Raw genomic sequence first — 27,105 nt, forward strand, 5'->3', positions numbered from 1 at the left:
GTAAATGCAGGTTTTAACTGACCAATCAACCAATTGCTGTGAATGTAATTATTTATTCTCTTCCCATTTATTTCTGCTTTCATATAACTATGGGACTCAACTTGAAAATGATGAAATGTGGAAATTGGGTTCATAAGGTGCTTTTTCCATCAATAAAGTTTTGTCCTCACTGTGCATTTGGTGTTTCATCATTTTCATTAGTACAGGCTTTAACGTGTTTGAGACCTTGAGGTATATGTAACGGCTTGAGGTATATGTAAACGGTTTTTACACGCCAACTCCAAACAACATTCAGTAAACGCTTGCAAAATATCGTTAAAATCTGATCATAACCTCGTAAATGAGAGACGTGTATCATAAGCGAACGCAGGGCATGACCGCTTTAAAAATGATTTTTGAGCTGTCGAATTATGTAGCCTATAAAAGCTCCAGATGACAAACGGTTTAAGATAAACACAAACGGTTTTCACAGGTCAACTCTAAAATACAGCTAGTAAACGCATACAAAACATCGTTTAAATGTGATAATAACTTTAAACCGTTTAAAATCTGGAGCCTGTACATGCTGTATGGGTAGACCGCGCGCAAAAATCATTTTACAGCGAGCATGCCCTGCGTTCGCTTATGATGCACGCCTCTCATTTACGAGGTTATGATCAGATTCAAACGACATTTTGTATGCCTTTACTGGATGTATTTTAGAGTTGACCTGTGAAAACCGTTTGTGTTTATCTTTAACCGTTTAAAATCTGGAGCTTCTATAGGCTACATAATTCGACAGCGCAAAATCATATTTAAAGCGGTTATGTCATGTATTCGCTTATGATGTACGCCTCTCATTTTCGACGTTTTGATCAGATTTTAACGATATTTTGCAAGCGTTTACTGAATGTTGTTTGGAGTTGGCGTGTAAAAACCGTTTACATATACCTCAAGCCGTTAGTGGTCTCAAACACGTTAAAGCCTGTACTAATGAAAATGATGAAACACCAAATGCACAGTGAGGACAACACTTTATTGATGGAAAAAGCACCTTATGAACCCAATTTCCACACTTCAACATTTTCAAGTTGAGTCCCATAGTTATATGAAAGCAGAAATAAATGGGAAGAGAATAAATAATTACATTCACAGCAATTGGTTAATTGTCAGTTAAAAACCTGCATTTACAAGTAGTACATACTAAACAAGGATCTTTAAGTAAACAGACTAAAATAAAACAAAAAGGTGAAACAATATTGCACAGCTGAAAATGTAATGATTTGCTAAATTATCAAGAAAATTAAACCGGATATCATGTGAAAAATGAGGTTGAACCACCCAATTGTTACAACATGCTATCATGCAGACTACTGGTCAAAACTAGAGGTTCTCAATTTATGTCTGATGAATCACTTTTACTGTCCGATTCTACATCAGAGTGCAAAACATTCTCAGAATTTACATGAGACCATAATCACCATGGAGGTAAAATAATATCAACGCCTACAAAAGTTTGAATACAAATTCTTAATTTGGGTATAAGAACTAATAAATAAACTTGCAGGCAGGTAGAACAGTGGAAAAGAAATAACACATATTCCGATTTGATTCATGTAAAACTAAAGTATGTGGTGCATATCTCGACATACAATTTTCTCCTGTGAGGCAAGTAACAGGTTGTATACATCAATGATTTTGCTGACACTTTAAGAGAGAGCTGTTTTTGTCGACAAAATTCTTCCGCAATGAAAGAGTTTCTTCAATTTTTTTGATATGGAATGTTTCTGTTGATTTTTTCAAGCTTTAAGCATTTTTTCCGGATGGTGAACTGCAATAAAAAAATAAAGATAAAGTGTATGCTCATTTGACTTGACAATTATGGGTTAAACAAAAGAGGCTTGAGTTTAGTCACCGATAAGCAGTCTAAGTGTTATAAAACAGAGTTAATATTCAATATTGGGGGTTTTAACTGTGCTAAAATTCAAAATAGCATCAGCCAGAAATACAGAAAGAGTTGAGTTTAGAAAGGCAGCCACTTACTGTGAATCATTTCAATTCAAATCCAATCTACAAGCCCTCATATGACAGTGTGCTGGTCCTCACTTTGCTTCATATAAAGGTAAGAACTTGAAATTCTTCTCACTGAAAGGTCTCTTTGCATTGCTTCATTGCCAGAACCTTGATGCCAATCAGGTACTTCAATCTTGATTCTTGGCCCATTTTAGTGTTTAACATATTCATCTCACAGCTTAGAATGCATTTGTTTTTGTCTTGCTGTTTTACAATTAACTGCCATTTTGATATAAAACCCAATTTACCTGCGATTATTATCACAGCAAAAATAATATTTGCCAATAAAAAACAAATTTAATGCTCCACTGCCATTACCGATAAAACCGTCCGCAATCTGGCTGTGTTATAACACAGGTTCTAAAGATTCTAATCCCGCCCGATAAGAAACGCATTATTCTGCGTAACACAGCCGATTTTAATCGGGGACTTCCAGACGGATCGGGTGCTTTATTGTGTATTTATGGTGTGTGACAGTGATTTCTGGGATTGCCCATGTTATATATTTTCTTCCGGTTACCATAACAGTTGGTAAGCTTTGAGTTATATTTCTACATTTAAAGCGCAATGTTAATGTCATGCTTTATGTAGAAACCGTTTCCTATTCGTTTTCCATCGTCTTCTACCGTACTCTTCATTCTTCATTGAAAGTGTTTGAATATAAGATCTACAAAACACCCTCTCTGTGTGGACTGCTTGTTGGAGACCTTTAGGAATTGCGTTTCAATCCCCCCTCGTGTGACGTTCCGCGCTGTAACCGGGGCGCGTTCACGGGACGTTACAAACTATAATGTTGCCGAAATTTTTTTGCGTATTCTTTGCTACATCCTTGGGTGTTTTTTGTTTGAACGTTGGAATATAATGGTCTAACCGTATACTCTTTATTTCATTCCGTAATTATCCCTTCACGTTATTAAGTCAAATTCGTTGGAATAGCTCAACATACTCAATCCCTCGCTGCATCGCTGGAGGTTGTTTGTCCAGACCTCAGTCTGTAAAGTCGGTTGGTCAACAGGTCAATAGCCTTTTTTTCTTTCTCGTAGCAGCAAGCAACCGTGACAGGAAACGTGAAGTGTTGGTTGTTGTAACCGGCGGTTACATGGAAAAGTCAGTCAGCTTTCAGTGGTCCAAACTGCTTTAAAACAGTATAAAGAAGTAGCAACACATCGGAGAAGATTTAACTTATATTGTTTTAAGGAAGTTAATTATCTTTACTCTATGTGTGTAGTTTTTTTACAAACATTATGTCAGACAAACACATTCCAGTTATTGATTTCGAGTCGTGCAATTTAACAAAGGACGAATGCTCACATGATGAACTGACAAAAGTCGGTAAACAGCTGGTTGAAGGATTCTCAGGCATTGGTTTTGTGTATCTAAAAAACTATGGCATTACTGAGTAAGTCGAAAGAGACCGGTCGCTGTTGGGCCAATTCGGTTGACTGCATGGTTTTATTGTTTTAAAGCTCCGATGTTCAAGACATGCACAAACTGACAGAAAAGTTCTTTCTCAATCCAATGGAAGAGAAAAGCAGATATTGCATGAAGGGAGGCAACAACTTCGGATGGATCCCAAACAAAACAGAAAATGCAACGTAAGTTTAAACTTTCAGTTAATCCTTATCTACAAGACAGACTTGATTTTCCGTTATACACGCCCGTGTATGTATAGACATTGTATTGCCCCGGGCATTGTTTTGACTTCTTGCCTTTTTCCCTCGCATTTGTTCGAAATATTGCAGTGCCAAACTGCAGCTGTAATAAAACATTAATTGTGTAATTGAGTTCATTTTTGTTTTTCGTTAGGTTTAACCCAAACATGCCTTGCGATTACAAGGAGGCGTTTAACATCAATAGTGAATCGTTTCAACGTGAAAAGAGCGCGTGGCCAGATGACATTGCTCCAGGATTCTCTCATGGGGTTATGGAGTTCATGGAACGCGCAAGAAAATTGTCACTTCGCATTCTGCATGCTTTGGCAATTGGAATGGGATTAAAGGTTTCTAAAACAGCAAACTTATTTTAGTCACATTGAAAACCTTGTGTTTAAACATACTTAGAAAAATGTTACAGGAGCAATACTGTATTTTACATGCAGACACCGCAGAAAACTGCTACTTTCATGTGCCATAATATCTTCTAAATCCAACGAAGCTAGTTTCTTCAAGACAGACTTAGAAATTGAAACCATACTTAACACATAAGTCTTCCAAACCAAGTGTTCACAGAAGCACAAACAACCTGACACTAGCATTAACCCGCCAAATCTAATACAGGACGAGTACTTCTTTCACAAATACCACAACAAGATGCACACGAAGGAAAACAATTCAACACTTAAAACTGCTTACTATCTTCCCATTACTGAGCCACTGCTTCCCGGCCAAGTTAGGTGTGGAGAACACGCTGATACTTCGTCCGTGACGTTGGTTTTTCAAGACAGCGTGGGTGGTTTACAGGTAGCTTGTGTTTTAAATCTGTTGTAAAGAAGTTTGGCCTTTTCTGTTTATCTCTTACGGCAGTGAGTTCAAACTTAGGGTACATGGATCCTCATCCGCTGGGCACTCATTTTTGTTTAAAAAATGAACAACATACAGTTCATCAAAAAGTACGATGGTGATATAAATAATGTTCATGTTTCTACTTAGCAATCAAACTACATACTGAAAGTTTTCTTCAATCTAAAATTGCATGTCTTGTATAAACCAGTACAACGTTTCTGCATTAGGCTCGTGCGAGTGATGGAACATATGTAGATGCCACACCGATCAAAGAGACTGTTGTTGTGAATGTTGGGGACGTGTTAGATTTCTGGACCAAGGGCAAGCTTAAGTCAAGTGTAAGTCTGGAAAATCCATCACCGCGTTATTCAACCAGCAACTTTTTTTCAAAAATTACAAAGTTGCACCAACACACTTTTCTTGTCGACTAATTGTTTTAGATTCTTTATCTTTTTCTAGAAACACCGCGTTATAGTCAAAGAAGGTGAAGAGATGGACAAGAAACTGCGACGCTCATTGATCTATTTCGCAATCTGCGACAACGACGTTTACGTTGATAAACCACTTGAGTACAAAGACGAAAATCTGAACGAAAGAGGCGAGCCAGACCGCCAATACTTGACCACCGAAGATTGGTTGGCGAAAAAACTTAAACAACTGTGGCCAGATGAAAAGAAATAAGACAAAACGCCTATAATATTTTCGTGCCACAAGAGTGTTACTTTATAGTTTAGTTGTTGGTACAATTGCAATCATGCTTTGTTAAGATTAACTATTGATTCGTCAAACATTTTGTTTTAATGTGGGGTCGCAAGGTTTTGTACGCAATTTAAATTAGCTTTTGTTGTCTTCTACAATTTACAAATATGTATATTAAGTGCTGAATTATTTTGCACTCTCTACCAGAAGCACAGACGTAAGGGCACATTTGATCAGAAATTCTCGCCAGGTGTGGTGCAACCATGAGTGGACTGCTGTTCTACAGTTAAAAAGCCTTATGAAGAGTTGTCGGGTTCTTGTAGTGAACTGAACAATTGCAATCTGTTCTACCTTAACTCGATTATTTTATCAGATACGTGTGTTTTTGTATGTCCTGTTTGAAAGTTTGGGCCATACATTCTTTTTTATCATTACTTTTTATGTCGAAAATAGGAAGTTTTTGTATCAACACTTGTTTTATCTCTGTATGCAATTTTTACCAATCTATTTTCGTTGAATTGTTTTAGGGCGATTTAAATTGTTAATAGGAATTGAACCTACATGTTATTTACGCTAAAACACGTTTTAAAAGTTATGTTTTATCAGACAGACCAACAGAAACGTATCGAAATCCTACGATATTTTTATGAGACGATTTTGCGTCTTACGAAAAGCGCTAAAAGAAGTTTCAAAACAGTTAACTTATCAAACGTGTTGGATTTAAAATGAAATTGAACTTGTAGTACATTAACGACTTGAAGCTCTGTGTGCCAAACCACAAGCCCTAATTTCCACAAACAAGCTCTGCCGTTAAGCTTGCCTTTTTTGCTTTGCCTTTCAACTTCGATGGTGTTAGCGAGCAACACACATTCGCCGTTTTTTCCACTGCTGCAACATGTGCGACGACTATATTCCCGTAGTTGATTTTGCTTCTTGCGGTTTGGAGAGAGAAAAATGTTCAGAGGAAGATTTAGCTAAAGTTGGAAAATTGATAGTAGACGCCTTCTCTGACTCGGGTTTCGTGTACCTGAAAAACTATGGCATTACTGAGTATGTATGGACCTAGACTCAAGGTAACAAGAGTAAATTAATACCAGTTTGTTGTTTTAGTGCATACATTAAAGAACTTCAAAACGTGACTGGACAGTACTTCACCAGTCCGTTGCAAGACAAGTTAAGATACAAGAGGAAGGGAACTGCTAACTTCGGTTGGGTTGGCACAGGGGAAGAAAACCCAGGGTGCGATGTTTTTTTATTATAGGCTATAACTAAGACAACCTGTTGTTCCTGTTTACTGTTGTACAAATTAATTCCTTTGAAGTTGGTAGTTCAGGCTTTTGTCAGGCGATGTTTGTGTTAGTTTAACGATTGACTATATTTCATCCCGACATTTTACTGCGTTTAAAGTATTTGAAGAGGAACTGGGCAAAAATGTATGCGATAATACATAATATGCACACGTAAACTATTTTTATGCCAAGATTGGATCCAAACGTACCCTGCGATTACAAAGAGTTTTTCAACATCAACGGTGCATCGTTTACCCGCGATAAGAGTGAATGGCCAGATGACGTAGCCCCAGGTTTCTCTCATGCCATTCTAGATTTTATGGAACGTGCGCAAAAGTTACTGCGCATTCTTCATGCACTGGCAATTGGTCTCGGATTAAAAGTAAGGAAAAATGTCAGTATTTCAATAAGTTTGTTCATCAATTTTGCGTTTAAATTGGAGAATAACCCTGCGTTCAATATGCCCCAAAATATCCACGGTACATATTTTTGTTTTGTAGGATGAATACTTTTTTCACAAATGCCACAGGAAGATGCACTCGGCCGACAGTTTTACTACCGCAAGGACCTTGTATTATCCAACTGCAAATGCCGCCAACTTGTTGCCAGGACAACTAAGACTGGGAGAGCATTCTGACCTGACAACAATTAGCCTGGTGTTTCAGGATAACGTTGGTGGTTTGCAGGTAAAAGAGAAGGTTGACGATTTAATACCCTGCTGACATTATTTCGTTTTTAAGGTCAAAAAGGTTGACGGGACGTATGTAGATGCACATCCAATTGAGGGAACAGTTTTAATTAACGTTGGCGACACCTTAGAGCTGTGGGCCAACCACAAACTGAAATCAACGGTATGCATTGTAAGGTGTAAAATCAGATAATGGACAGTTGTAAACACTTCAAAAGCGTTACAATTAAGAGATACTAAAATGGTCCGGCGCGCCTGACCCATATACAGACATAAAAAGCCTGATCGGGATTCGTCCCCGGGAGCGTCCTGGGTTCGAACCCCGTGAAAAAAATGTGCAAAAGGTATTTTTTTTAAAAACAAAACGCTTTATCCCTACCTTTCATTCACTTCAAAGAGCATTTATTTGACAACGCTGTCGTGGTTACTGCAAGCCTTTCCGAAAGTAAGTGATTTTTTTACTGTTTGACAGAAACACCGGGTTGTGGTCAAAGAGGGTGAATTGCGAAACAAGATCGTTCGTCGTTCTTTAGCGTACTTTGTCCATCCCGATAACGACACTTTTATCAACAAGCCGTTTGAATACAAAGACGAAAGCAAGAATGTGCCCGAAGCTGAACAAACCAAGTTGTTAACTTCTGTGGAGTGGATCATGGAAAAAATGAAAGTCCTCTGGAACACCGAGGAAAAGTGATATGTCAAGATGAGTCTTGTGGTTGACTGCAATAAAATCCTAATAAAACCTTCTGTTGATCTAACTGTTGTATTTTTATGTCTGTTTGCCAATTTTGCTCCAATATATGTGGTATGCAAGTGTTCATATTATTAAATAAAAATGCTCAAAATTTCAATTTTGTGAAAGTGTGCAACAAATCGAAAACAATTCTGAGCAAACAAAAATCATATTATCTAGCATTTACACGTGCTGAAACAAAGCGTGGAACACTGGGAGTGTTTGCTGAAGTTTTTGTAGCAGCAATGCTTACTGCTAAACTTTACGCTGGTCACGTATCCACTGCGTTTTTCTACGTCAGTGAACCGTGTCTCGTAGATGTGTCAGACAGGTTTGTTTGCCTCACGTGTTACCAGTTCAGTGCGTGAAGCATTGCAGATTACAAGCGTGCAGATGTAGGCCACTAGAATTTAGGGTCGCCATACGTCAGGATTTTCCCTGCCATGTCCGGGAATTTAGTATTTAAATCTGCGTCAGGGAGAAATGTTAAAATGTACTTAAAAGTCAGGAATTTAAGAAAAAAATATATAGATGCTATGAAATTAATGTAATAACGGAGAAAGTTTCTAGTAGTTAGCTACAACCGTCCATGAAACGTAAAGAGGTAAACAGGCGGCACGCAGGTTAACGCATAAGGTTATTGTTTCGTTTTGCAGTGTGTGTGCGCGCGTAACAATACGTGTTTGTTACTAGTTGTCTGACAATACGAGTTAAATACACAAAGAAAAATCCGCGTCTCAAGAAAACACAGCATTCAATGTTCTGTGGGAAGTTTCATTTGCTTAAACTGTGTATGGTCTTTATGATTCACAGTGTTTTTTGTTCTGTGTGAGATTGGTCCGAATGGTTTTAAGTGGTAAAGGTTGGCGACCCCTGATATTTGTGCTTATTGTTTCAAGGATAGTAAGAGTAAAGAGTAGTGAGCTTAGCCTAATAAACTTAACTAAACAGAAGCCTACACAGAATGTAAATTGACAAGGATCGGAGTATCGTATGTAACGGTTTCTCGTGTCGCCGTCCGTGTGACTTCCGAATAGTCTAAATTTATTCCGGAATAGAAGTGTTTGGATCGCAAAAATGGTTAACGCAGCGGTTCTCAAACTGGGGTCCGCGGTCCTTTAGGGGATTTTGCAGGGACCGCGGAAAGGTGGAAGTATTTTCTATACTCTTATTTGGCGTCAGTTTGTGCAACTGAATAAGTTTAAATCAAAGTGGAAGTGAGAATCGACCGTCTCCACTGCTAAACAATGGGCTTTATTGCATGACAACTATCGAAAATGCAATTGTTTGCGCACAATTGTAATGTTTTTGTTTTGTCTGTGATGTCAGATTTGGATCATTGTTATGCGCAATTTCTCATAACTAGCTAAAATCCTGCAATCAACTTTAGTTTTTCTGAAATACACATTCAGACTTACGTTAACACATTCCGACTTAAAGTTTAAGAAAAACTGGGTTAACGCAACCGAGATAAAGTTGTCAGGGATTGTGTATCATAAAATATGGCAACCCTACACTAGATAGTGAATGTAGCAAACTCAGCAAGCTTAAAAATGCCAGCCAGTGACATTCCAATAATTGACTTTGCAACGTGTGGCTTGGAGAATGAAGACTGCACACACGACGAGCTGAGTACATTGGGAAAGTCACTTGTTCAAGCTTTTTCTGACGTCGGTTTTGTTTACCTCAGGAACTGTGGAATCGATGAGTAAGTTCTGCCTGTTAGGGTGTTCGACAAACTTATATGACATAAACACTGCTTTAAGCACTATATTTGACGGTGCAATCTAAAGTGCCGCAAAAATCTGCTTGCACAACGAACAAGCACGTTACGCACACACACACATACCGACTTTACCAGAGAGAAATGAGCAGTATCTCTGAAAGCGAACGTGAGGCGTATTTATACAACTCTTAAGTCTGCGAAAACTGCATCTTGCATTTGAAACCAAACAAAAACATAGATTTCACTAGGTTTTAGAGTGATTTTTATAAACTTCATTTGTTTTTTCCACCGCTGGTGGTTAGACTACCATTCTTTGGAATTTGCATGGTCAAGAACGATTCATGCTCTAAATAATTTGATGTCTTTATTACATACACATTAAAACGGAATAACACGGTTTCGGTTTTACGGTTAACTAGTGCAATATTATTTTGAGCAGTGACTTCGTGCAGAAGGCTAACAGAATAACTGGGCAATTCTTCGCCAGCCCGGTCTGCGAAAAAGAAAGATACAACAAAAAGCCTGGGAAAAACTTTGGATACATGGGAATTGAAACAGAGAGGTTCAATATTATTGAGAAAAAAATGTCGCTTTAAAGCCCATTTTAAATAATGATACCGTTTTTAGACCAAACCCTAAGCTACCAAGCGATTATAAAGAATTATTTAACGCCGGTGGTGAAGCATTTTACCGCACAAAACAGGAGTGGCCTGATGATATAGCACCTGGATTTTCTGAAGTCATGCTGGATTTTATGAAACGATCCAAAGAACTTTCGCTTCGCATTTTGCATGCTTTGGCTATCGGCATGGACCTAAAGGTATTAGATGTTGTCTGGCAAATTTATATTGTGTCAAACACCAGCAAGTTTTTTTGCAAATGATTGTAACTTTGATAGGTGGCTAAATCTGACCTTTACGTAAAACTTTTGTTAAACGTTTTTGCCACGCATAATTAATAACGTTGAATACTATCGCCAAAAATGTAAGTATCATAGTAATAATTTCCTCTTCCATGCATGTATTTTTTGCACCTGTCAAGAATGCCTACACATATTTTCGAGGAATATACGTCTTACGATGATTATAGTTTATATATTTTTACAAATGAAAATTTGCACGGTTTCCGAAATACGGAAAACTGTGCACTTTATCAACCAACAAATACGTTTATAAGTAACTTGTTAAAACAAATCTTGTTAATGTTAATTAGGATGAGAAGTTTTTTCACAAATGTCACTCCGATATGAACACAATGGAAACTTTCACAACGGGTCGATCCTTGTACTATCCACCAATCACCAAGAAACTAAAACCAGACCAACAACGATTTACTGAACATTCAGATTATACTTCGATTTCTTTGGTTTTCCAAGACAGCGTCGGTGGACTGCAGGCAAGCTCGAATAAACTTTAAGCTTATTCACACCAATCCTTCTGAGAGCCTAATCACTTTAAACGTTAGCGCCCCATACGTAAAAACAATCTCTAAAATTAAATTTTGGAAAGTTCCTGTAGTGCACATTACCTGGGTGCCTTATAAGTACCTTCTTTTTGTTTAACCCAGCCTTGTTGATTGAATTCACGACACCATCGATGTACAAAAATCAACTCATGTTTAGGTTCAACGCGTGGATGGCGAATACGTTGATGCTACACCCGTTGTAGGAACTGTGCTGGTTAATATCGGTAACACAATGCAGTTTTGGACCAAGGGCAAGCTTAAATCCACGGTACGTCTGTTATTTACGTCTTAACGATAATGACATGTTATAAAACATTCTGAGACTTGCAGAAGCATCGTGTAGTTGTCCCGGACAACGAACATCAGCTCAAAACGGTTCGACGATCATTGGCATACTTCGTTCACCCTAATAACGATGCTTACATCAATCAACCACTTATGTACAAGGATGAAAGTCTAAACGCTGCCGAGACTGTTTCCCAAGAAGACTTAATAACATCCAAAGAATACTTGCTGGATACAATGCGTGCGGTGTGGGAGGACAGAGCCTAAACAACGCAAAAAAATTGTAGGGGAGAATTTGTGTCACAATATCAATCACTTACTGGTTGTCTGTGCATTTTTTTCAGTAAAGTTCATGATATATAACTTAGTACAAAGAGTAATAGAGGCTATATAGCTCATAATCGAGAGTTAAATTTCTATTCTAAGAATTACATTCAAATGTTAATGTAAACGATATTTTAGCAAACTAAATTTGTAGGGGGTAATTAGATTTGAATATCGACTAAAAGGGTGCACAGGACAAAAAAGGTTGGGAACCACTGCGCTAAACGGATGACACGCTTATATATATATATGTTTTCTTTGCCCATGGCCAGCGTTCCTTAGTCGGTTTAGCAGTAAATGACTGCTTTCTCGCGTTGTGGCTATAACAAAATTGTTTTACCTCTTTTATAAATCTGAAAAGTAATGGGATATATGGGTGGGACAAAAAGTTTACCACGCTGCTCGGCTAGAGCAGGGGTCGCCAACCTTTACCACTCCGTTCGGATCAATCTCATCGTTGGGAGCCACAAAGCCGTTTTGCAATTTGAAATGAAATGCCACTATTTTGTCTCAAGCCAAATTTTTGTTGTTAGTTAGTTTCTTGCATATAAGGCACACGCATAGGCGCCGACTTTAAATTTTGCCTGGGTATGCCATATTATATGACGTCATGAAATACCAAATTTATTTCCTCACGTATGGCGAGACACGCCAGAATTCCACCGCCAGGCCCTCCTGCTACTGTTGCAAATCAACGCATGTTTGTGCCCGGTAACACCGCGTTGTAAAATGGGACCCACGTGCCGAAATTACGGCGAGGTTGCCATACGTCAGGATTTTCCCTGACATGTCAGGGAATTTAGTGTTTAAATCTGCGTCAGGGAGAAATGTTAAAATGTACTTAAAAGTCAGGAATTTAAGGAATATATATATATGTATATATACTATGGAACTAATGTACCAACGGAGAAAGTTTCTAGTAGCTATAGCTACAACCGCTTCCATACCATGAAACGTAAAGATGTAAACTGGCCGCGCGCAGGTTGAGTTGAGTTTATTTCGCTTGGTGAAAGACAACATAGCAACACAATTGCACTAAAACAATCACCAAGCCGGAAATAGCTGCGCAACGTTAAGACGTTATGAAGCGCAAAAAAGTGTCGGGCACAATTGGTGGATAGTAGTTGAACGCGCTGCAGCTACACCGTATTATAAGGCGTTATGTGTCGGGTGCTCACAAGAAAGTGAGTGTGGCGCAGAGTGAGTATAACACGACTGGGGGGGAAACGATGGTGGGACCAGTCACGGGGGCCCTAGAATCTAACCACCCGTGTTAGGGAAAGAGGGTGGGGTTCGACAGGAAAAGAAACCCTGCCGGATAGTTTCAAGCGCCGGAAGGAAGAACACACAACAAATCCCTAGTCGCCATTAATAGTTAACTTTGGACTCACTTGCAGTTAAAATTATTGACGAGTATTTTGGCTGTTGATTTAGTCGTTTAAATTAAATAAGGATATTAGTTTAGACACGTCCAAAGATTAAAGTAAAAAATAATAATAATAGTAATAATAAAGCATAAACAATTAACACAAAAGAAAAAAACACACAAAAAAAGAACAAACAGCAATGAAATATTGCACTGAATAATTCAAATTTGAATAGCTCGTTGTAAGCTCAGCCGTTTTCTATGATGACAGAAGGATGGTTAATCTATGATAGTCCTGCAACAACAAACAAACAGCAGCAGTTAACTGGTTCCAGGACAAAAGCAATGCAATAATTAGCAACACATGTACAAGACTACACCACTCCAAGTAGAAAATGTTTTTGTGAAAACAACTTGTGTTCAGTAAAAAAATAACATTCAGAAGTTTGTGCAAGTATAAATAAGAACACTGCAAGCGTGTAGGTGAGAGTAGTTTAACTTAGTCAGAACTGTACAAAAGGTGGCAATCGTAAAAAAGACTTATGTTGCAGCGTAGGGCCATACCCGAGCCAGCAAGTGGTGCAAAAGTAAAACAATATAACGTGCAATTAATGTGGCAACAGGTAAATATAAACGCTGTACTACTTGTTGTGTGTTGAAGATAATACTATTTGTGTATGTGCACATGCAAAACAAAATACAAGTAAAAATTTTTTTTAGCTAATCGGTGCTCAAAACTCGTGCAAACAAAACGCAGTGACGTTTGTGATGAACTGTCTTGTGGAGTTTGCATTCCTAAGTTGGTCGGGAATGTCATTCCAAGCTTTTGGACCAATATATTGCATTGATTGCTGATTGACACTAGTGCCACAATAAGGTTTAATGTAGTTTGGCACGTGTAGTAATGTTTTTATGACTTACTTTAAAGAAATCAGCAAATATGGCTAGAAGCATGTTGTTATTATGCTTATACATAAACGTTAATATTTCAAGCATATATAGCTGCTTTATTGTTAACAAGCCATTATTTCTCATCACATGTTCGATGTTTTTAGAGCCCCTTACACCAAAAATGATTTTAATAAATTTACTACAGATACCCTGTAATTTTGAAACAAGAACTGATTGACCATGATGCCAGTTTATTATGCAGTATCAAATGTGTGACATGATGAGGGAATGGTAGAGGCTTAATAGTGTGTCTTTTTGTAAGTAATTTTTTACCTTTGTTACTATTGCAAGGTTACGCTTGCATGTCTGGTAAAGCTTATTAACATGCTCCTTCCAAGATAGTCTTTCATTTAGAATTATACCCAAAAATGACAGCGATTTAACCTGTTCCAGTCTCTGACCTTTGATGGCTACATTTATTGTGTGATGTCCGCTTGAATGGAACACCATTGTTTTTGTCTTGCTTATATTTAGGGTAAGTTTGTTGGCAACTAACCAGTTATATATAGTTTCCATTTCTAAATTAGCTTTTTTTTCAGTTCGTATTTAGTTTTAGCACTTACTATAATAGTCGTGTCATCAGCAAACATTAAAGGAGTGCTATAATGTAGGCAAGTTGGGAAGTCATTAACATATATAATAAAAAGCAGAGGACCAAGAATGGAACCTTGGGGAACTCCTAAAGAAATGCCTTGTTTATTAGTTGATATAAAATCATTATAGAAAACATGCTGTGATCGGCCTCCAAGATAGCTCTCAAACCAGTCAAGCGCCACCCCTCTAATACCACATACATATAGTTTTTTTAACATAATTTTATGATCAATTGTATCAAATGCCTTTGACAAATCTAGGAATATGCCTAATGTGTGATTTTTATTGTTTAAATTCTCAGTTACTTCCGCTATTAATTTAGTTGTTACATGGCTTGTCGAGTGTTGCTTTCTAAATCCAAACTGGGAGTTGGAAAAAAAGTTCGTTGTTATTAAGAATGAGTATAACAAGCAAAGTTACTGTTTCGTTTTGTAGTGTGTGTGCGCGCGTAACAATACCTGTTTGTTACTAGTTGTTTGACAATGCGCGTTAAATAGGCTACGCAAATAAAATAAAAATCCGCGTCTCAAGAAAACACAGCATTCTAAGCAACGTGGGAACGTGGAAAAATGCATTTGCTTTAACTGTGTACCTAATATGCAAGGGACCAACTAACAACAAAAAGTCGAATGTGGTGAGACATAAAAACATTTTTACAGTGCCATTTTATTTCAAATGTAAAAAGGTCTTTGTGGCTCCTATTGTTTGTTTATTTTTCTGAGTAAAATTGGTCCGAATGGTTTTTAGAGTGGTAAAGTTTGGCGACCCTTGATATATGTGCTTATTGTTTCAAGGTGAGCTTAGCCTAATAAACTTAACTAAATAGAAGCCTACGCAGAAAGATAATTGACAAGGATCAGAGTATTGTATCTAACGTTTTCTTGTGTCGCCGTCCGTGTGACTTCCGAATATTCAAAATTTATTCCGGAATAGAAGTGTTTGGATCGCAAAGAAGGTTCTCAAACTGCGGTCCGCGGTCCTTAAATTTAGGGCGTTTTGGAAATAATTCTATATTCTTATTTGGCGTCAGTTTGTGCAACTGAACAAGCTTAAATCAAAGTGAAAATGAGAATCGACCATCTCCATTGCTAAACAATAGGCTTTATTGCCTGTGGTGACAGATTTGTATCATTGTTTTTTTGCATAACTAGCTAAAATCCTACAATCAACTTTCGTTTTTTCTGAAATACACATTCAGACTTACGTTAACACATTCAGACTTGAAGTTTGAGAAAAACTGGGTTAACGCAACTGAGATAAATTTTGTCAGGGATTGTGTATCATAAAATATGGCAACCCTAGGCGAGGCGGAACAATAAAGATATAAAAGATTTAGCTCGGACGCCACCTTACGTCGCAAAATACTATAATGTGTAAACATTTATTTTCTCTATAATAAATATTATGCAAATGCTTTGTTTTCACGCAACAAAGCGCAAACACTTCTGGGTTGAAACTAGACAGCTGTTGTCTTTGCGGTAGAAGCAAAATTTCGATTCGGCCGAAACCAATAAATTCGGCCGAATGAACCGAATCATTTATGACGTCACGCTGCCGTACGCTACGCGTTTGAAATAAAAACATAAGTTTATCTACCAGGCAATTAGTGCAGAATAGTTGTGTTTCGCCATCATTTCAGTTATGTGAGGTTTGACATTGTCACAAATATTCTAGAGTCTAGACCGCCCCATGACATCATCTCGCAACCCAGTTCTCAAGCGACGTTATCCCGCAACCGCTTGAGGTTTACTGTGTGGGTCAAGTCTTTTGTTGCGAATCGCCGTTCACACTACCACTTCTTTTGTTTATGTGTTCAATGTGCCAACTTATCAGGTCGCGCTGTTACGGGGTGCAAGTCATCATTGTTTTATCTGAAGGAAATCGTCACAGCGAGTTAACGCCTTTTTCCCCGTTATTGTTACGCATGCTATATAAGAGCGCCCATCTATATAACATAACATATACATAGAATAAGATAGAATTGAGTGATAACTCCGAAGTAGTGCTGGATTGTTTGTTTGATGTTTTGGTTGGTCGTGAATAAATGTAAAAGAAGAGGTTTGCTGCCGATCAGAGTACACGGGCGTTAGCTGTTAAAAGAACTTCCATAGTCAGTCCCAAATCTTTTGCGTAACCGTGCAAACGGGAACGTGACATCTGGGGGCTCGTCCGGGATCTGACTTAAAAACGCGAAGTTGAACACTAACCCCTGTAAGATCGGCAATGGCGTCTGGATTGCAGTACGTGCAATTAGGGAAGCAATTGGGGCTCGTTGACGAAGAGCTACGCAAGTATGTAGATGATCAGGTGAAACAGGACCATGAGAATGAACGTGAAGAGCGAAGGGCTAATCGTGAGGCTGAACAGAAAAAACGTGAGATCGAGCAAAGAAACCTTGAGGCCGAAAGAGAAGAACGGCAGAGAAACCTTGAGGCCGAAAGGGAAGAACGGCAACGAAGCCAAGCCATGGAGCACGAGCTGGCGATGAAGAAGCTTGAGCTTGAGCTGGAAGCTATGAACCGCCGTGCAGAAAAAGCAAACACGGTGACATCTAATGTGGCCGAGTGTCCAGAGCACCTGACGTACGCGCATAAGCTTTGTGTGAACAAGTCAGTCGACCCGGATCGTGTCCACCTGGTGGAGGATGAACAAGAGCGCATTCCAGGGCCAATTAGCAAAGCAGCGGACAGCGCCGAGGCTCATGCTCTGTTTAACCAGCATGACGAGGATGCTTCGCAGGGATGCATTGAAGAGGAAATGCAGATGTGTGACAAAGAAGAGTCGGCTTCTGCGACACAACAAGCGACGAAGCAAAACGCCACGCCTGAGACGATGACCGTTGGGCAACAAGCAGAGTTATCTCAGGAGCTGGTTAACGTACAACTGCATTCAGTGGAGGGAGGCGAGACGGTTTCTTCAAACCAGACGACGGAGAAGAGCACCGTTACACGTACTGTCGTGGCGCCGACCAGTGAGAGTAACGTGTCAAGCCCGTTTACCCGTCTCCCGTCGTTCTTGCCAACCCGCCAACAGATGAAACAACAAATGCAGTCAGGAAACGAATTTGCGCAATCGTCCTTCCGAGATTCGAAGCCATGTCGCTATCAGGGGGATTTCCACACGTGGCTCCGGTGCAGACGTAAGCAGGGAAAAGGCAACGAAAGAAAACATTGGATAGGAAAAGCGATATCTTCAGCAAGCAAGAGCTTTGACTTTCGGATGGCACTGATGAGTTGTGGGAACATTTGTGTCAGATTGCGCGAGATTTTCTTGTTTGAAGAAGATCTCCTTTTAAAAACGGGGTTGTGTCACAAATATTCTAGAGTCTAGACCGCCCCATGACATCATCTCGCAACCCAGTTCTCAAGCGACGTTATCCCGCAACCGCTTGAGGTTTACTGTGTGGGTCAAGTCTTTTGTTGCGAATCGCCGTTCACACTACCACTTCTTTTGTTTATGTGTTCAATGTGCCAACTTATCAGGTCGCGCTGTTACGGGGTGCAAGTCATCATTGTTTTATCTGAAGGAAATCGTCACAGCGAGTTAACGCCTTTTTCCCCGTTATTGTTACGCATGCTATATAAGAGCGCCCATCTATATAACATAACATATACATAGAATAAGATAGAATTGAGTGATAACTGCGAAGTAGTGCTGGATTGTTTGTTTGATGTTTTGGTTGGTCGTGAATAAATGTAAAAGAAGAGGTTTGCTGCCGATCAGAGTACACGAGCGTTAGCTGTTAAAAGAACTTCCATAGTCAGTCCCAAATCTTTTGCGTAACCGTGCAAACGGGATCTTCTTTTACATTTATTCACGACCAACCAAAACATCAAACAAACAATCCAGCACTACTTCGCAGTTATCACTCTATATATAGACGCGGTTAATTGTGGCTACTAGAAGCGGGTTCGCTCATATTATTGCAGTGCATTTTTTTATTTCCGTCTTTGTGTTTGGTATAATCGTCACAGAATGTGTAATCAAAACATTTGGTAATTTCAAAAACTGAGCCTCGTGAGAGACATCAAAGAGCCGCATGCGGCTCCGGGGCCGCGAGTTGGCGACCCCTGGGCTAGAGAAATGTCGTTGAAACAAGAAGATTCGGTTGATTGCCTTGTAGTACATTCATTTGAATCGCTGGCAAGTCACAGACCTAACGGACATTACTAGAAAAAGGGCATTTATGCGAAAACATTTTGGAATTCAGCCGAATGATGTGTTAACCATTTACGCACACATGGTCGCACGGTTGCTTTCATCAAAAGGCACGTCAGCTAATTTTATTGCGCGTCCAGAATCTGTAGCTTGCGGTTTATCAGATTTCACCTGTTGTAGCTTAGGATCAATAGGTTCTACCGGTATTTAATGCAAATTGTTTTGACCACATCATACTGTACTTTAGTGCTTAAAATATAGAAGATATGGAAACAAAAATAGAAAAAAGTTACATTCCGATCATTGACTTTGAAACGTGTGGATTGGAAAAAGCAACTTACTCACATGAAGACCTGGAGGCATTAGGAAAGCTTCTAGTACATGCCTGTTCTGAAGTCGGATTTGTTTACCTTCAAAACACAGGAATAAGCAGGTTTATTATAACATGGTTAATTTGTTCGACAACTGTTGCTTTCAGTTTCTTTATTTTTAAATCCTTGTATTTGCACTTTTGCTGCATTGTATTTTGCAACGTTATTTTTGAAATTCAATATCTTATGTCGTAACTCTGTTTATGCTGCTGTATGCAGCTCGAATAAGGTTACTGACAGTCTTTCAATTAATCTCTGCAATTTGTTTCCAACACACAAATTTAAATTTCAGTGACTTTCTTAAAGAAGTCAACGACGTAACTGAAAAGTTTTTCACAAGTCTTTCCAGCGAAAAGAAAAGGTACGACAGAAAGCCAAATACCAATTTCGGGTACATTGGCATCGGCAAAGAAAGGTAAAAAATACCGTTTAATATTTGCAGTAGTCTATAAGTTATAAGTTGCACTCGCTTTAACAGTTTTAATCCCAACCTTCCCCGAGATTACAAGGAAGCTTTTAACGCCGATGGCGCATCATTTTTCCGAAAGAAGGAAGATTGGCCAGATGACATTGCGCCTGGATTCTCCAATGTCATGCTGGACTTTATGGAACGCTCCAGAAAACTATCTCTTCGTGTTTTACATGCTTTGGCTATTGGTCTCGAGCTTAAGGTATGGGACATAGATCTACTTTTGCGGTTAAGACCTATCTATTTATGATTAAACAAATCGTTTTGTTTGTTTGTTAAATAGGATGAGGAGTTCTTCTACAAATGTCACTCCGACATGCATTCAAGGGAAACATATACAACTGGTCGAACTTTGTACTACCCACCTATCAACGACGAACTGAAACCAGGTCAACAGCGACTTCTTGAACATTCGGATTTCACTTCGATTTCTCTGGTTTTCCAAGACATGGTCGGTGGGCTTCAGGTCAGAAAGCGTTTTTAATCCGAGTAATTCCAGCGTAACTGCCCATATTGTTGAATAGTTCCAACAAAAAGCTTTTTGTTTGGTTGCTTCCAGCTAAAATTGCACCTATTACACCTGTGGTTCTCACTTTTTGTTAGTTTTTGGACTCCTTACATCAAAACTGTGTTTAGATGGTTGTAAAAAATGGTAAAAAGTCATGGGGCTATGTCACAGACCACGAAGCGAGCTATGTTCCGGGGGGTCACGGGCGTAGATTTACAAGAAACACCCACCAAAAGTCATTTTCACTTTAACTTTATTCCCGAATTTAATCGACTATTTCACATACTATTTGTTTACAATGAGGTTTATCACGCTCATTTACTCTATTAGACCAGTTTAAGGCCAAAATTAATACCGCATTCCAACGCGAGATTGCTATCTACATTTCAAGGGGGCCACAGGTCCTACATGGTAACTTGAAGGGGGCCACGAGGCCAAAAAGTTACTTTAAGGGGGCCATGGTCCACGAAAGGTTGGGAACCACTGGTATAGACTTAAAGGCAAACACAGACAATCTTCCGCTTGTTTCAAGGTACAACACGTAAACGGAGAATACGTGGACGCAACGCCCGTTGAAAAAACTGTATTGGTCAATATTGGTGACACAATGCAGTATTGGACCGGAGGAAAACTGAAATCTACAGTAGGCTATTTTTTAGATGTTATCACACAAAAAAGACCAGCACTGAACCGATTTTACTTTGTGCAGAAACATCGCGTTATTGTGCCGGAAAATGAATGTTTGTTAAAATCTGTTCGACGATCGCTGGCTTACTTCGTGCATCCCAACAACGATGTTTATGTTAACAAACCACTGGAGTACAAAGATGAAAGCCTGAATGACATGTGCAATGTTTCCCAGGATAAGCTGATAACATCAAAGGAATATTTGATGAAAAAGTCGCGCGCTTTGTGGGAGGTGGAGACATAAACTGGGAAATTATAAATTTGTTTGGTACATCACAACAACGTGATATGCAAACGGATTATAAATATTGATTTCTTTTTTCTTCATGAAATATTCACTGGTTACATTTTTAAAAAGTGTTAGTGTTAAAGATTTTAAAATGTTGATGCAATGAAATACGTACGCGAATACCCAATTTCTGGAAAAAGTGTAATTCTGAATGAAATTTTTAACGTACGCCCTTAATCGCCTTTAACAAGCACCTCTACTTCTACTGTCAGTAAGAAATGCACTACATCAGGGGTTGGCAACCCCTGGCACGCGTGCCAAGGTTGGCACGCGGGCTGGTTTTTCATGGCACGCCAACCGATTTGCCCTGTTTATATTGGAGTAACATTTTAACCTGTTACACTGCTTGTTCATAGTGTTTATCATGCCATTGTTGTAAAATTCAGCCTTACAAGTAAATTGGCACGCGTTGCCTAAAAGGTTGCCGACCCCTGCACTACATGATCGTTGTATTGATTCCCAAGGTAAAGGGTGTATATATAATATATACCACATTGTCAAAATTGTCGATCGAAACATAATGTATCATTAACCCTCACATAATGTCACAAACGTAAGTGTAAATTCATCATGCGGCAAAGTGTATCGTAGCGTGTTTACTTTCTGACGCGTCACAACCCGCAGTCAGTGTTGCTGCAGATTACTGTCAATTTGTGAATGCAGTTTAGCTTCTGAATTATTACTAATTAAGTTTTGTGTAACAAATTTTCTTGATACTTGTGGTTTATATTGCTCTGCTTGCACACAGAGTGAAAACTGTCAAACACAATTGCGCAACACCAGTAACGTCACGTGTAACATTGCACTGTGTGTTGCAATCAATTTTACGAGCAATTCAAATCGTTCGCAAAGTGTGCTCATGTCAATAAAACATATTTGTCGCTTTAGCTGATCGTAAGTTTATGCTCCATAGAGCTTCTGTGAGAGTCACTAACATGTGTTGTCTAGAGTAGACCCTAGAAGAGACTTTTAAGTGACACAAGTGACCTGCTAACTCTTAGGTATAAACCAGCATACGGGATATTGTGACAGAAGAAATGGCCGACAGTTACATTCCTATAATCGACTTTGAAACATGTGGATTAGAAGAAGAAAGTTGTTTACATAAAAACTTGCATGCAGTGGGAGATTTGCTTGTGCAAGCTTTTTCCGATGTTGGCTTCGTTTACCTTAAAAACACAGGAATAAAGGGGTAAATAAGGCATTTTACTAAGTATAGTTTGTATTACGGAGTCCAGCTCAAGTTATCTCTTAACGGACACAACTTACTGTGCAAATTAGGTTCAATTGTTTACAAATTGCACCAGTTTTAACAAACGCTTTGATGAAGAAGCGTGTAACTGTACGAGTGCACACGCGCAGGCTGGCATGCACACACAAACATTAAATGCGACAGCCTAAACATTCAGCAGATTCCAAAAACTTTCGACAACCGCTAGAGCACAGCCAGAAAAAATAATTTCAAAAAAATCATCCATATTTTTATATATTATATCAACATGATTTCTTTTTTTGATGTTACTCATATCCTAATATAATGTTGATTTCATTTTTTATTATACATGCATAGCAAATTTGTCACATAAATTCCAAATAGCCTATAACGTCCGATGAAAATTTAAACTAGTTTCCAGTTTACCAAACAAAAAAATTACAGTACGCAAAGAATACCATGCAGTTACTGTAACAGTACCTTTTATTCTGTAGCACCTTTCTCGAGAAACTCAACGATATAACGGCTGAGTTTTTTGCAAGACAAATCGAAGAAAAGGAAAGATACTGCAAAAAGCCGGGGCAAGTTTTTGGCTACGTTGGCATTGACAAAGAAAGGTAGCCTACACTGCACACATTTATACCTTGATTTGATGTCAACGTCAACAATGCCTGTTTTCTGTAGATTTAATCCTGATCTGCCGTGCGACTACAAAGAAGCGTTTGATGTTGACGGCACCTCGTTTGATCGTAGTGAGGACGTTTGGCCTGATGACATTGCACCAGGATTTTCTAAAGGAATGCTTGAATTCATGGAGCTTTCGAAAAAACTAGCCCTCCGTATTCTTCTTGCTTTAGGCATTGGTTTAGAACTGGAGGTAATCTCCGAATCGAAATTTTCTCATTTATGACCTGTTTTTGTGCCAACTTCTTTTATAGGATGAGGAGTTTTTCAACAAATGCCACAGCAACATGCACTCGAAAGAAACATTTGTGACGGGTCGTACGCTATATTACCCACCCGTCACAAAAGAATTAAAGCCAGGACAACAACGGCTTTTGGAACATTCTGACTTTACTTCTATCACATTGGTGTATCAAGACCTTATCGGTGGACTTCAGGCGAGTATAGTGGTCAACTAAAGTACCATATTTTGTCTTGGTGTGCATACCAATTTTCTTCTCAAATGTTTGCAAAAACTTAGGAAGGCTACACAAGACACGCACTTAAATAGTAGCTTTAATAAAAACCAAATTGCCAGCAATGTAGAATAAAACGTATTCATTTTATTAAACAGACGGTTCGACAAAACAATTCTGCCGTCTTTTGGAAAAACCTAGTAAGCGACATATTTTTCAAAATGCGTTTTTTTAGTGGAATGGTTACTTAATGTTGGCTAGTTTTCTGTGTTAAAATTTGGAATTTGAAAGATATCTAGTTATCGATATATTTACGGTTAAAAAAACCTAGTAAGTGAAACACAACGCTAAAAGTATTTGGCAAAACCTAGTATTGCTGTTTGACCAATCATGACGGTCGAGTTCATCACGTGACAACTTTTTTCTGACAGCTGCTTGTTGTCGCCTTGTTTACTTATCTATTGGCATTGTGATTTAGTTTTGTTTGCTATTAAGTAAATACCGGTATTTTAAGTTTGTTTAGCTGTAACTATACCATCCAGTTTCAGTGTTTGTTTAATATGGCTACCACAAGAGGAAACTAATCTTGGCCCTTAAATAAAACAAAGAATGAAGCTCCAGTTTCCAGGAAGTTTGGATTAAGAAACTTGCTTGCCAGGTTACACTTCTGAAGGGATTAAGGTAGAAATTTAAGTTAAGATTAGAAACACATTGTTAATGTCCAAGAGAATAAAAGTTTGAAATATTATAGTTCATGTAAGTACACTTTCAGCACCACAGCCATAAGCAAAAAATAACACATAGATTTGGCTCAGAATCAGATTAAGAAACAGGTTATTGTGCTGAAATTAAAACCGCAAGTGTGGATGATATTAATCATAACCTGAGTAGTTGTTGTCATTTGTAGTCTTATCTGACATGGCTACTGAACATCATTTAACTCATCAAATGATCAGGATTCAAAACTATTTCAGCTCAAAAATGACAGTTCTTGGTTAGGAAGAATTGTGCCACTGGACCAAGATTCAGATAGTTTAACCAAAGAAAATCCATATTTTACAATTTCATCTAAGCTTGAAAGTTTACATGCTGAGCCTATTACAGGTATTTTTCTTTCACGCTTGAAACCTTGCATGATGTTAATTTATGTTGTTAAAAGTTAATGATGATTTTTTGCTTATAAAATATAAATGTTCACAAACAGATAAACATAATCATTTAAGTTTGCTCATCTCAAAGTTAACCATTCCAATGTTTTATTAATATTGATAAGTTTTCATGTCTAAAAATATTATAAAAACTGTTGGTCGCAGGACTTTGCTGGAAGAAGGAAATTCATGAAGGGCGCTATTCACAAAACTGCAATGTTGGAGCAAAGATATCCTGCTATTTGCTGTATGAACTGCCTGGTTGCTGTGGTGCCATGCTCACAGTTTGCAAAGTGTTTTATATAAACAAATTTGGGAATAAAAACTGATTGTTTATTCCTGAATATACTAAATGGTGCAAATCTGGATTGATAGTGTTTTTTACCTTTCTTTTTGACTAGTTTTGTAAATACATGACAATTTAATAATGAAAAAAGAATATTGACAAAACCTTTTTAAGGCAAACAAGCCTTTTTTCCAAAATTACTGAAAGCTGCATGGAGCTTTATTCTTTTTTTTCTTTCTTTGAAAGGTCCAAGATTAGCTTTCCTTGTGTGGTAGCCATACTAAACAAACAATGAAACTAGATTTTGTAGTTTAACAAACTATATTTACCAGTTTTGTGACAACATGCTGTTATAAGAAAAAATGACAAATGTATAGTAAATCTATAAATAAAATGTACATAAAAAAGCTACCTTTCTAGATGTTATATGTTTTTATTTGTTATGTAAAAACATTTTTTTGGGTGTCATTCAATTGATGGTTAAACTGCTTGATGTTTTCATGTTAGACTTTTGTAGCATGGTAAGTTAACCACATCAAGAACTCACAAAAGTTTATGACATGTTTTGTAAAAGTATCTTTGCCATGTACTTGTGATGTTGTTGAACAATTATACTTTTTATTGGTCCTCAGCACTAGCATGTTGCTATTGCTAATAAAAGGTTTTTGACTGAACATTTGTACTCCAGTATTCTTCAAACAGCTTGAAAAATGGTGACTTAAATGTAATAACAAAGTTTATGAAAAAAATAAAAAGCTTCTGTTTGATTTGTGAGGGTGATAAAGCAAAAAAATCCATCTATTGTTCTGAGCCTAGACTTTTCCAAATTTTATTTCAGTTAGTTTTGCATTTCTTATCCGGTAAAACCTAGTATATCGTTTTTTCATGGATAATAAACAAACTAACAATATGTCGTGAACCGTAGGTATGCCAAAAATTTTTTACTGTAACATGTTTGTGAAAAACACCAAACAGGTAGACCAAAAAAATATTTTTGGATGCTAACCAACATCAAACGCGTTTTGTGCTTTTTCTCGAAAACTTGAAAATTGCAGTTACTAGGTTTTACCAAACGACGGCAGAATTGTCATCATCAGTGAAAATATAATGTACAAGCGGAAACCGGCGCATTTATACATATTCCGCTTGTACATTATATTTTCACTGATGATGACAATTGTTTTGTCGAACCGTCTGTTTAATAAAATGAATACGTTTTATTGTACATCGCTGGCAATTTGATTTGTAAAAACATTTGCAAAAGTATCCGACATATATTGAACGTTCTGTGTATGACGCAAAGCGCTCATTGATCTGTATGTGACGTAAAGGTGCAACATGTTGATGGCCACTACGTGGACGCTACACCGGTAGCAGACACTGTGATGGTCAATATCGGAAACACAATGCAGCATTGGACGAAAGGAAAGCTAAAATCTACGGTTTCGTATCACTTGTAGTTTTTACGTGTTCTGTGCAGCAAACTACATTTCACGTTTTCTTGTGCAGAAACATCGCGTGGTAGTTGGCAAAAATGAACATTTGTTGAAAACAGCTCGTCGTTCGTTAGCGTACTTTGTTCACCCAAACAACGACATTTACATCAACAAGCCATTAGTTTACAAAGAAAAGAGCTCAACGGATGACGATTGTATTCCTCAAAAAGACCTGATAACGTCAAAAGAGTTTTTGCTCGGAAGAAGTCGCGCATTGTGGGAAAACAAGGATTCCATGCAAAAATAGCCAAGCTGTCAATCAATTGACGTGTTCCTTGCTAATCTTTTATTAATTTGATTGTCTGAAATACTACATATTAAATAATAATGTGCAACGATCACCTACGTTGAAAACTCTTTGTTTTAATTTGGTTTTGTCGCTTGGCTATTTCATAATCAGAAGTAACCCACCCCAAATTCACAAAGTGCTTTATGAACGAATACCGGTATTTATGAACGAATACCGGAATTATCGGCATCACATGGTTGTCGATAGTTTAGCGCAGAGATGTCAACAATGACATGTGGCGGGAAATCTGACTGAGCCAAGTTGAGTTCATAGTTGAATTATCTTCAAGTTATTAACTTTGTCACTGGATTAGCTGTGTAATGTTAACTGATTTCAGCCACATAAACGTTGGTAACACATGAAAGCCAAAGATCAAACCT

The 27,105-nt window shown here is 38.2% G+C and overlaps 6 protein-coding genes across 11 annotated transcripts; all 6 read left to right on the forward strand.

Moving 5' to 3' along the window:
* The first annotated feature begins 3,153 nt into the window (after positions 1-3,153).
* Positions 3,154-5,831, forward strand: LOC145224382 (uncharacterized). Of its 2 annotated transcripts, XM_080090878.1 has the most exons (6): positions 3,158-3,451; positions 3,519-3,647; positions 3,859-4,051; positions 4,329-4,511; positions 4,781-4,891; positions 5,013-5,831. In XM_080090878.1, exons 1-6 carry the CDS (start codon positions 3,297-3,299, stop codon positions 5,232-5,234), a joined length of 993 nt encoding a protein of 330 aa, XP_079947004.1. In that variant the 5' UTR covers positions 3,158-3,296; the 3' UTR covers positions 5,235-5,831. The 2 variants fall into 2 exon arrangements, with proteins under 2 accessions (XP_079947005.1, XP_079947004.1); XM_080090879.1 differs by lacking the exon at positions 4,781-4,891 and having other exon boundaries at positions 3,154-3,451.
* Positions 5,832-6,131: 300 nt separating this feature from the next.
* On the forward strand, positions 6,132-8,080 carry LOC145224381 (uncharacterized). Of its 3 annotated transcripts, none has more exons than XM_080090875.1 (6): positions 6,132-6,302; positions 6,363-6,491; positions 6,734-6,923; positions 7,042-7,227; positions 7,282-7,401; positions 7,702-8,080. In XM_080090875.1, the coding sequence occupies exons 1-6, from the start codon at positions 6,148-6,150 to the stop codon at positions 7,921-7,923; spliced, it is 1,002 nt and encodes a 333-aa protein (XP_079947001.1). In that variant the 5' UTR covers positions 6,132-6,147; the 3' UTR covers positions 7,924-8,080. The 3 variants fall into 3 exon arrangements, with proteins under 3 accessions (XP_079947001.1, XP_079947002.1, XP_079947003.1); XM_080090876.1 differs by having other exon boundaries at positions 7,282-7,392; XM_080090877.1 differs by lacking the exon at positions 7,282-7,401.
* Positions 8,081-8,332: 252 nt separating this feature from the next.
* LOC145222571 (uncharacterized) lies at positions 8,333-12,269 on the forward strand. Its single transcript, XM_080088720.1, has 6 exons — positions 8,333-9,670; positions 10,128-10,250; positions 10,316-10,508; positions 10,901-11,083; positions 11,310-11,420; positions 11,483-12,269. Exons 1-6 carry the CDS (start codon positions 9,516-9,518, stop codon positions 11,702-11,704), a joined length of 987 nt encoding a protein of 328 aa, XP_079944846.1. The 5' UTR covers positions 8,333-9,515; the 3' UTR covers positions 11,705-12,269.
* Positions 12,270-16,311: 4,042 nt separating this feature from the next.
* Positions 16,312-18,380, forward strand: LOC145222568 (uncharacterized). 2 transcript variants are annotated; one of them, XM_080088716.1, is made up of 2 exons: positions 16,312-17,066; positions 17,100-18,380. In XM_080088716.1, exons 1-2 carry the CDS (start codon positions 16,896-16,898, stop codon positions 18,000-18,002), a joined length of 1,074 nt encoding a protein of 357 aa, XP_079944842.1. In that variant the 5' UTR covers positions 16,312-16,895; the 3' UTR covers positions 18,003-18,380. The 2 variants fall into 2 exon arrangements, with proteins under 2 accessions (XP_079944842.1, XP_079944841.1); XM_080088715.1 differs by having other exon boundaries at positions 16,312-18,380.
* A 61-nt stretch (positions 18,381-18,441) lies between these two features.
* LOC145222569 (uncharacterized) lies at positions 18,442-22,041 on the forward strand. The gene is made up of 6 exons (XM_080088717.1): positions 18,442-19,263; positions 19,494-19,616; positions 19,680-19,872; positions 19,954-20,136; positions 20,711-20,821; positions 20,888-22,041. The coding sequence occupies exons 1-6, from the start codon at positions 19,097-19,099 to the stop codon at positions 21,107-21,109; spliced, it is 999 nt and encodes a 332-aa protein (XP_079944843.1). The 5' UTR covers positions 18,442-19,096; the 3' UTR covers positions 21,110-22,041.
* A 150-nt stretch (positions 22,042-22,191) lies between these two features.
* Positions 22,192-26,853, forward strand: LOC145222570 (uncharacterized). Of its 2 annotated transcripts, XM_080088718.1 has the most exons (6): positions 22,192-22,346; positions 22,862-22,984; positions 23,052-23,244; positions 23,306-23,488; positions 26,272-26,382; positions 26,450-26,853. In XM_080088718.1, exons 1-6 carry the CDS (start codon positions 22,192-22,194, stop codon positions 26,681-26,683), a joined length of 999 nt encoding a protein of 332 aa, XP_079944844.1. In that variant the 3' UTR covers positions 26,684-26,853. The 2 variants fall into 2 exon arrangements, with proteins under 2 accessions (XP_079944844.1, XP_079944845.1); XM_080088719.1 differs by lacking the exons at positions 26,272-26,382; positions 26,450-26,853 and adding an exon at positions 24,820-25,614.
* Positions 26,854-27,105: the final 252 nt, after the last annotated feature.

Source organism: Phallusia mammillata, chromosome 4, assembly GCF_965637545.1.
Source record: "Phallusia mammillata chromosome 4, kaPhaMamm4.hap1.1, whole genome shotgun sequence".
NCBI lineage: Eukaryota > Metazoa > Chordata > Ascidiacea > Phlebobranchia > Ascidiidae > Phallusia > Phallusia mammillata.

Excerpts from the sequence above, each read along its gene's own strand:
- LOC145224382 (XM_080090878.1), top strand. The coding sequence starts at position 3,297 with ATGTCAGACAAACACATTCCAGTTATTGATTTCGAGTCGTGCAATTTA. Across the intron at positions 3,648-3,858 it reads AACAAAACAGAAAATGCAAC|GTTTAACCCAAACATGCCTT; the intron begins GTAAGTTTAAAC and ends GTTTTTCGTTAG. Across the intron at positions 4,512-4,780 it reads ACAGCGTGGGTGGTTTACAG|GCTCGTGCGAGTGATGGAAC; the intron begins GTAGCTTGTGTT and ends TTTCTGCATTAG.
- LOC145224381 (XM_080090875.1), top strand. The coding sequence starts at position 6,148 with ATGTGCGACGACTATATTCCCGTAGTTGATTTTGCTTCTTGCGGTTTG. Across the intron at positions 6,492-6,733 it reads ACAGGGGAAGAAAACCCAGG|ATTGGATCCAAACGTACCCT; the intron begins GTGCGATGTTTT and ends TTTTATGCCAAG. Across the intron at positions 7,402-7,701 it reads TGAAATCAACGGTATGCATT|AAACACCGGGTTGTGGTCAA; the intron begins GTAAGGTGTAAA and ends ACTGTTTGACAG.
- LOC145222571 (XM_080088720.1), top strand. The coding sequence starts at position 9,516 with ATGCCAGCCAGTGACATTCCAATAATTGACTTTGCAACGTGTGGCTTG. Across the intron at positions 9,671-10,127 it reads AGGAACTGTGGAATCGATGA|TGACTTCGTGCAGAAGGCTA; the intron begins GTAAGTTCTGCC and ends TATTTTGAGCAG. Across the intron at positions 11,084-11,309 it reads ACAGCGTCGGTGGACTGCAG|GTTCAACGCGTGGATGGCGA; the intron begins GCAAGCTCGAAT and ends ACTCATGTTTAG.
- LOC145222568 (XM_080088715.1), top strand. The coding sequence starts at position 16,896 with ATGGCGTCTGGATTGCAGTACGTGCAATTAGGGAAGCAATTGGGGCTC.
- LOC145222569 (XM_080088717.1), top strand. The coding sequence starts at position 19,097 with ATGGAAACAAAAATAGAAAAAAGTTACATTCCGATCATTGACTTTGAA. Across the intron at positions 19,264-19,493 it reads CAAAACACAGGAATAAGCAG|TGACTTTCTTAAAGAAGTCA; the intron begins GTTTATTATAAC and ends TTTAAATTTCAG. Across the intron at positions 20,137-20,710 it reads ACATGGTCGGTGGGCTTCAG|GTACAACACGTAAACGGAGA; the intron begins GTCAGAAAGCGT and ends GCTTGTTTCAAG.
- LOC145222570 (XM_080088718.1), top strand. The coding sequence starts at position 22,192 with ATGGCCGACAGTTACATTCCTATAATCGACTTTGAAACATGTGGATTA. Across the intron at positions 22,347-22,861 it reads AAAAACACAGGAATAAAGGG|CACCTTTCTCGAGAAACTCA; the intron begins GTAAATAAGGCA and ends TTTATTCTGTAG. Across the intron at positions 23,245-23,305 it reads GCATTGGTTTAGAACTGGAG|GATGAGGAGTTTTTCAACAA; the intron begins GTAATCTCCGAA and ends CTTCTTTTATAG.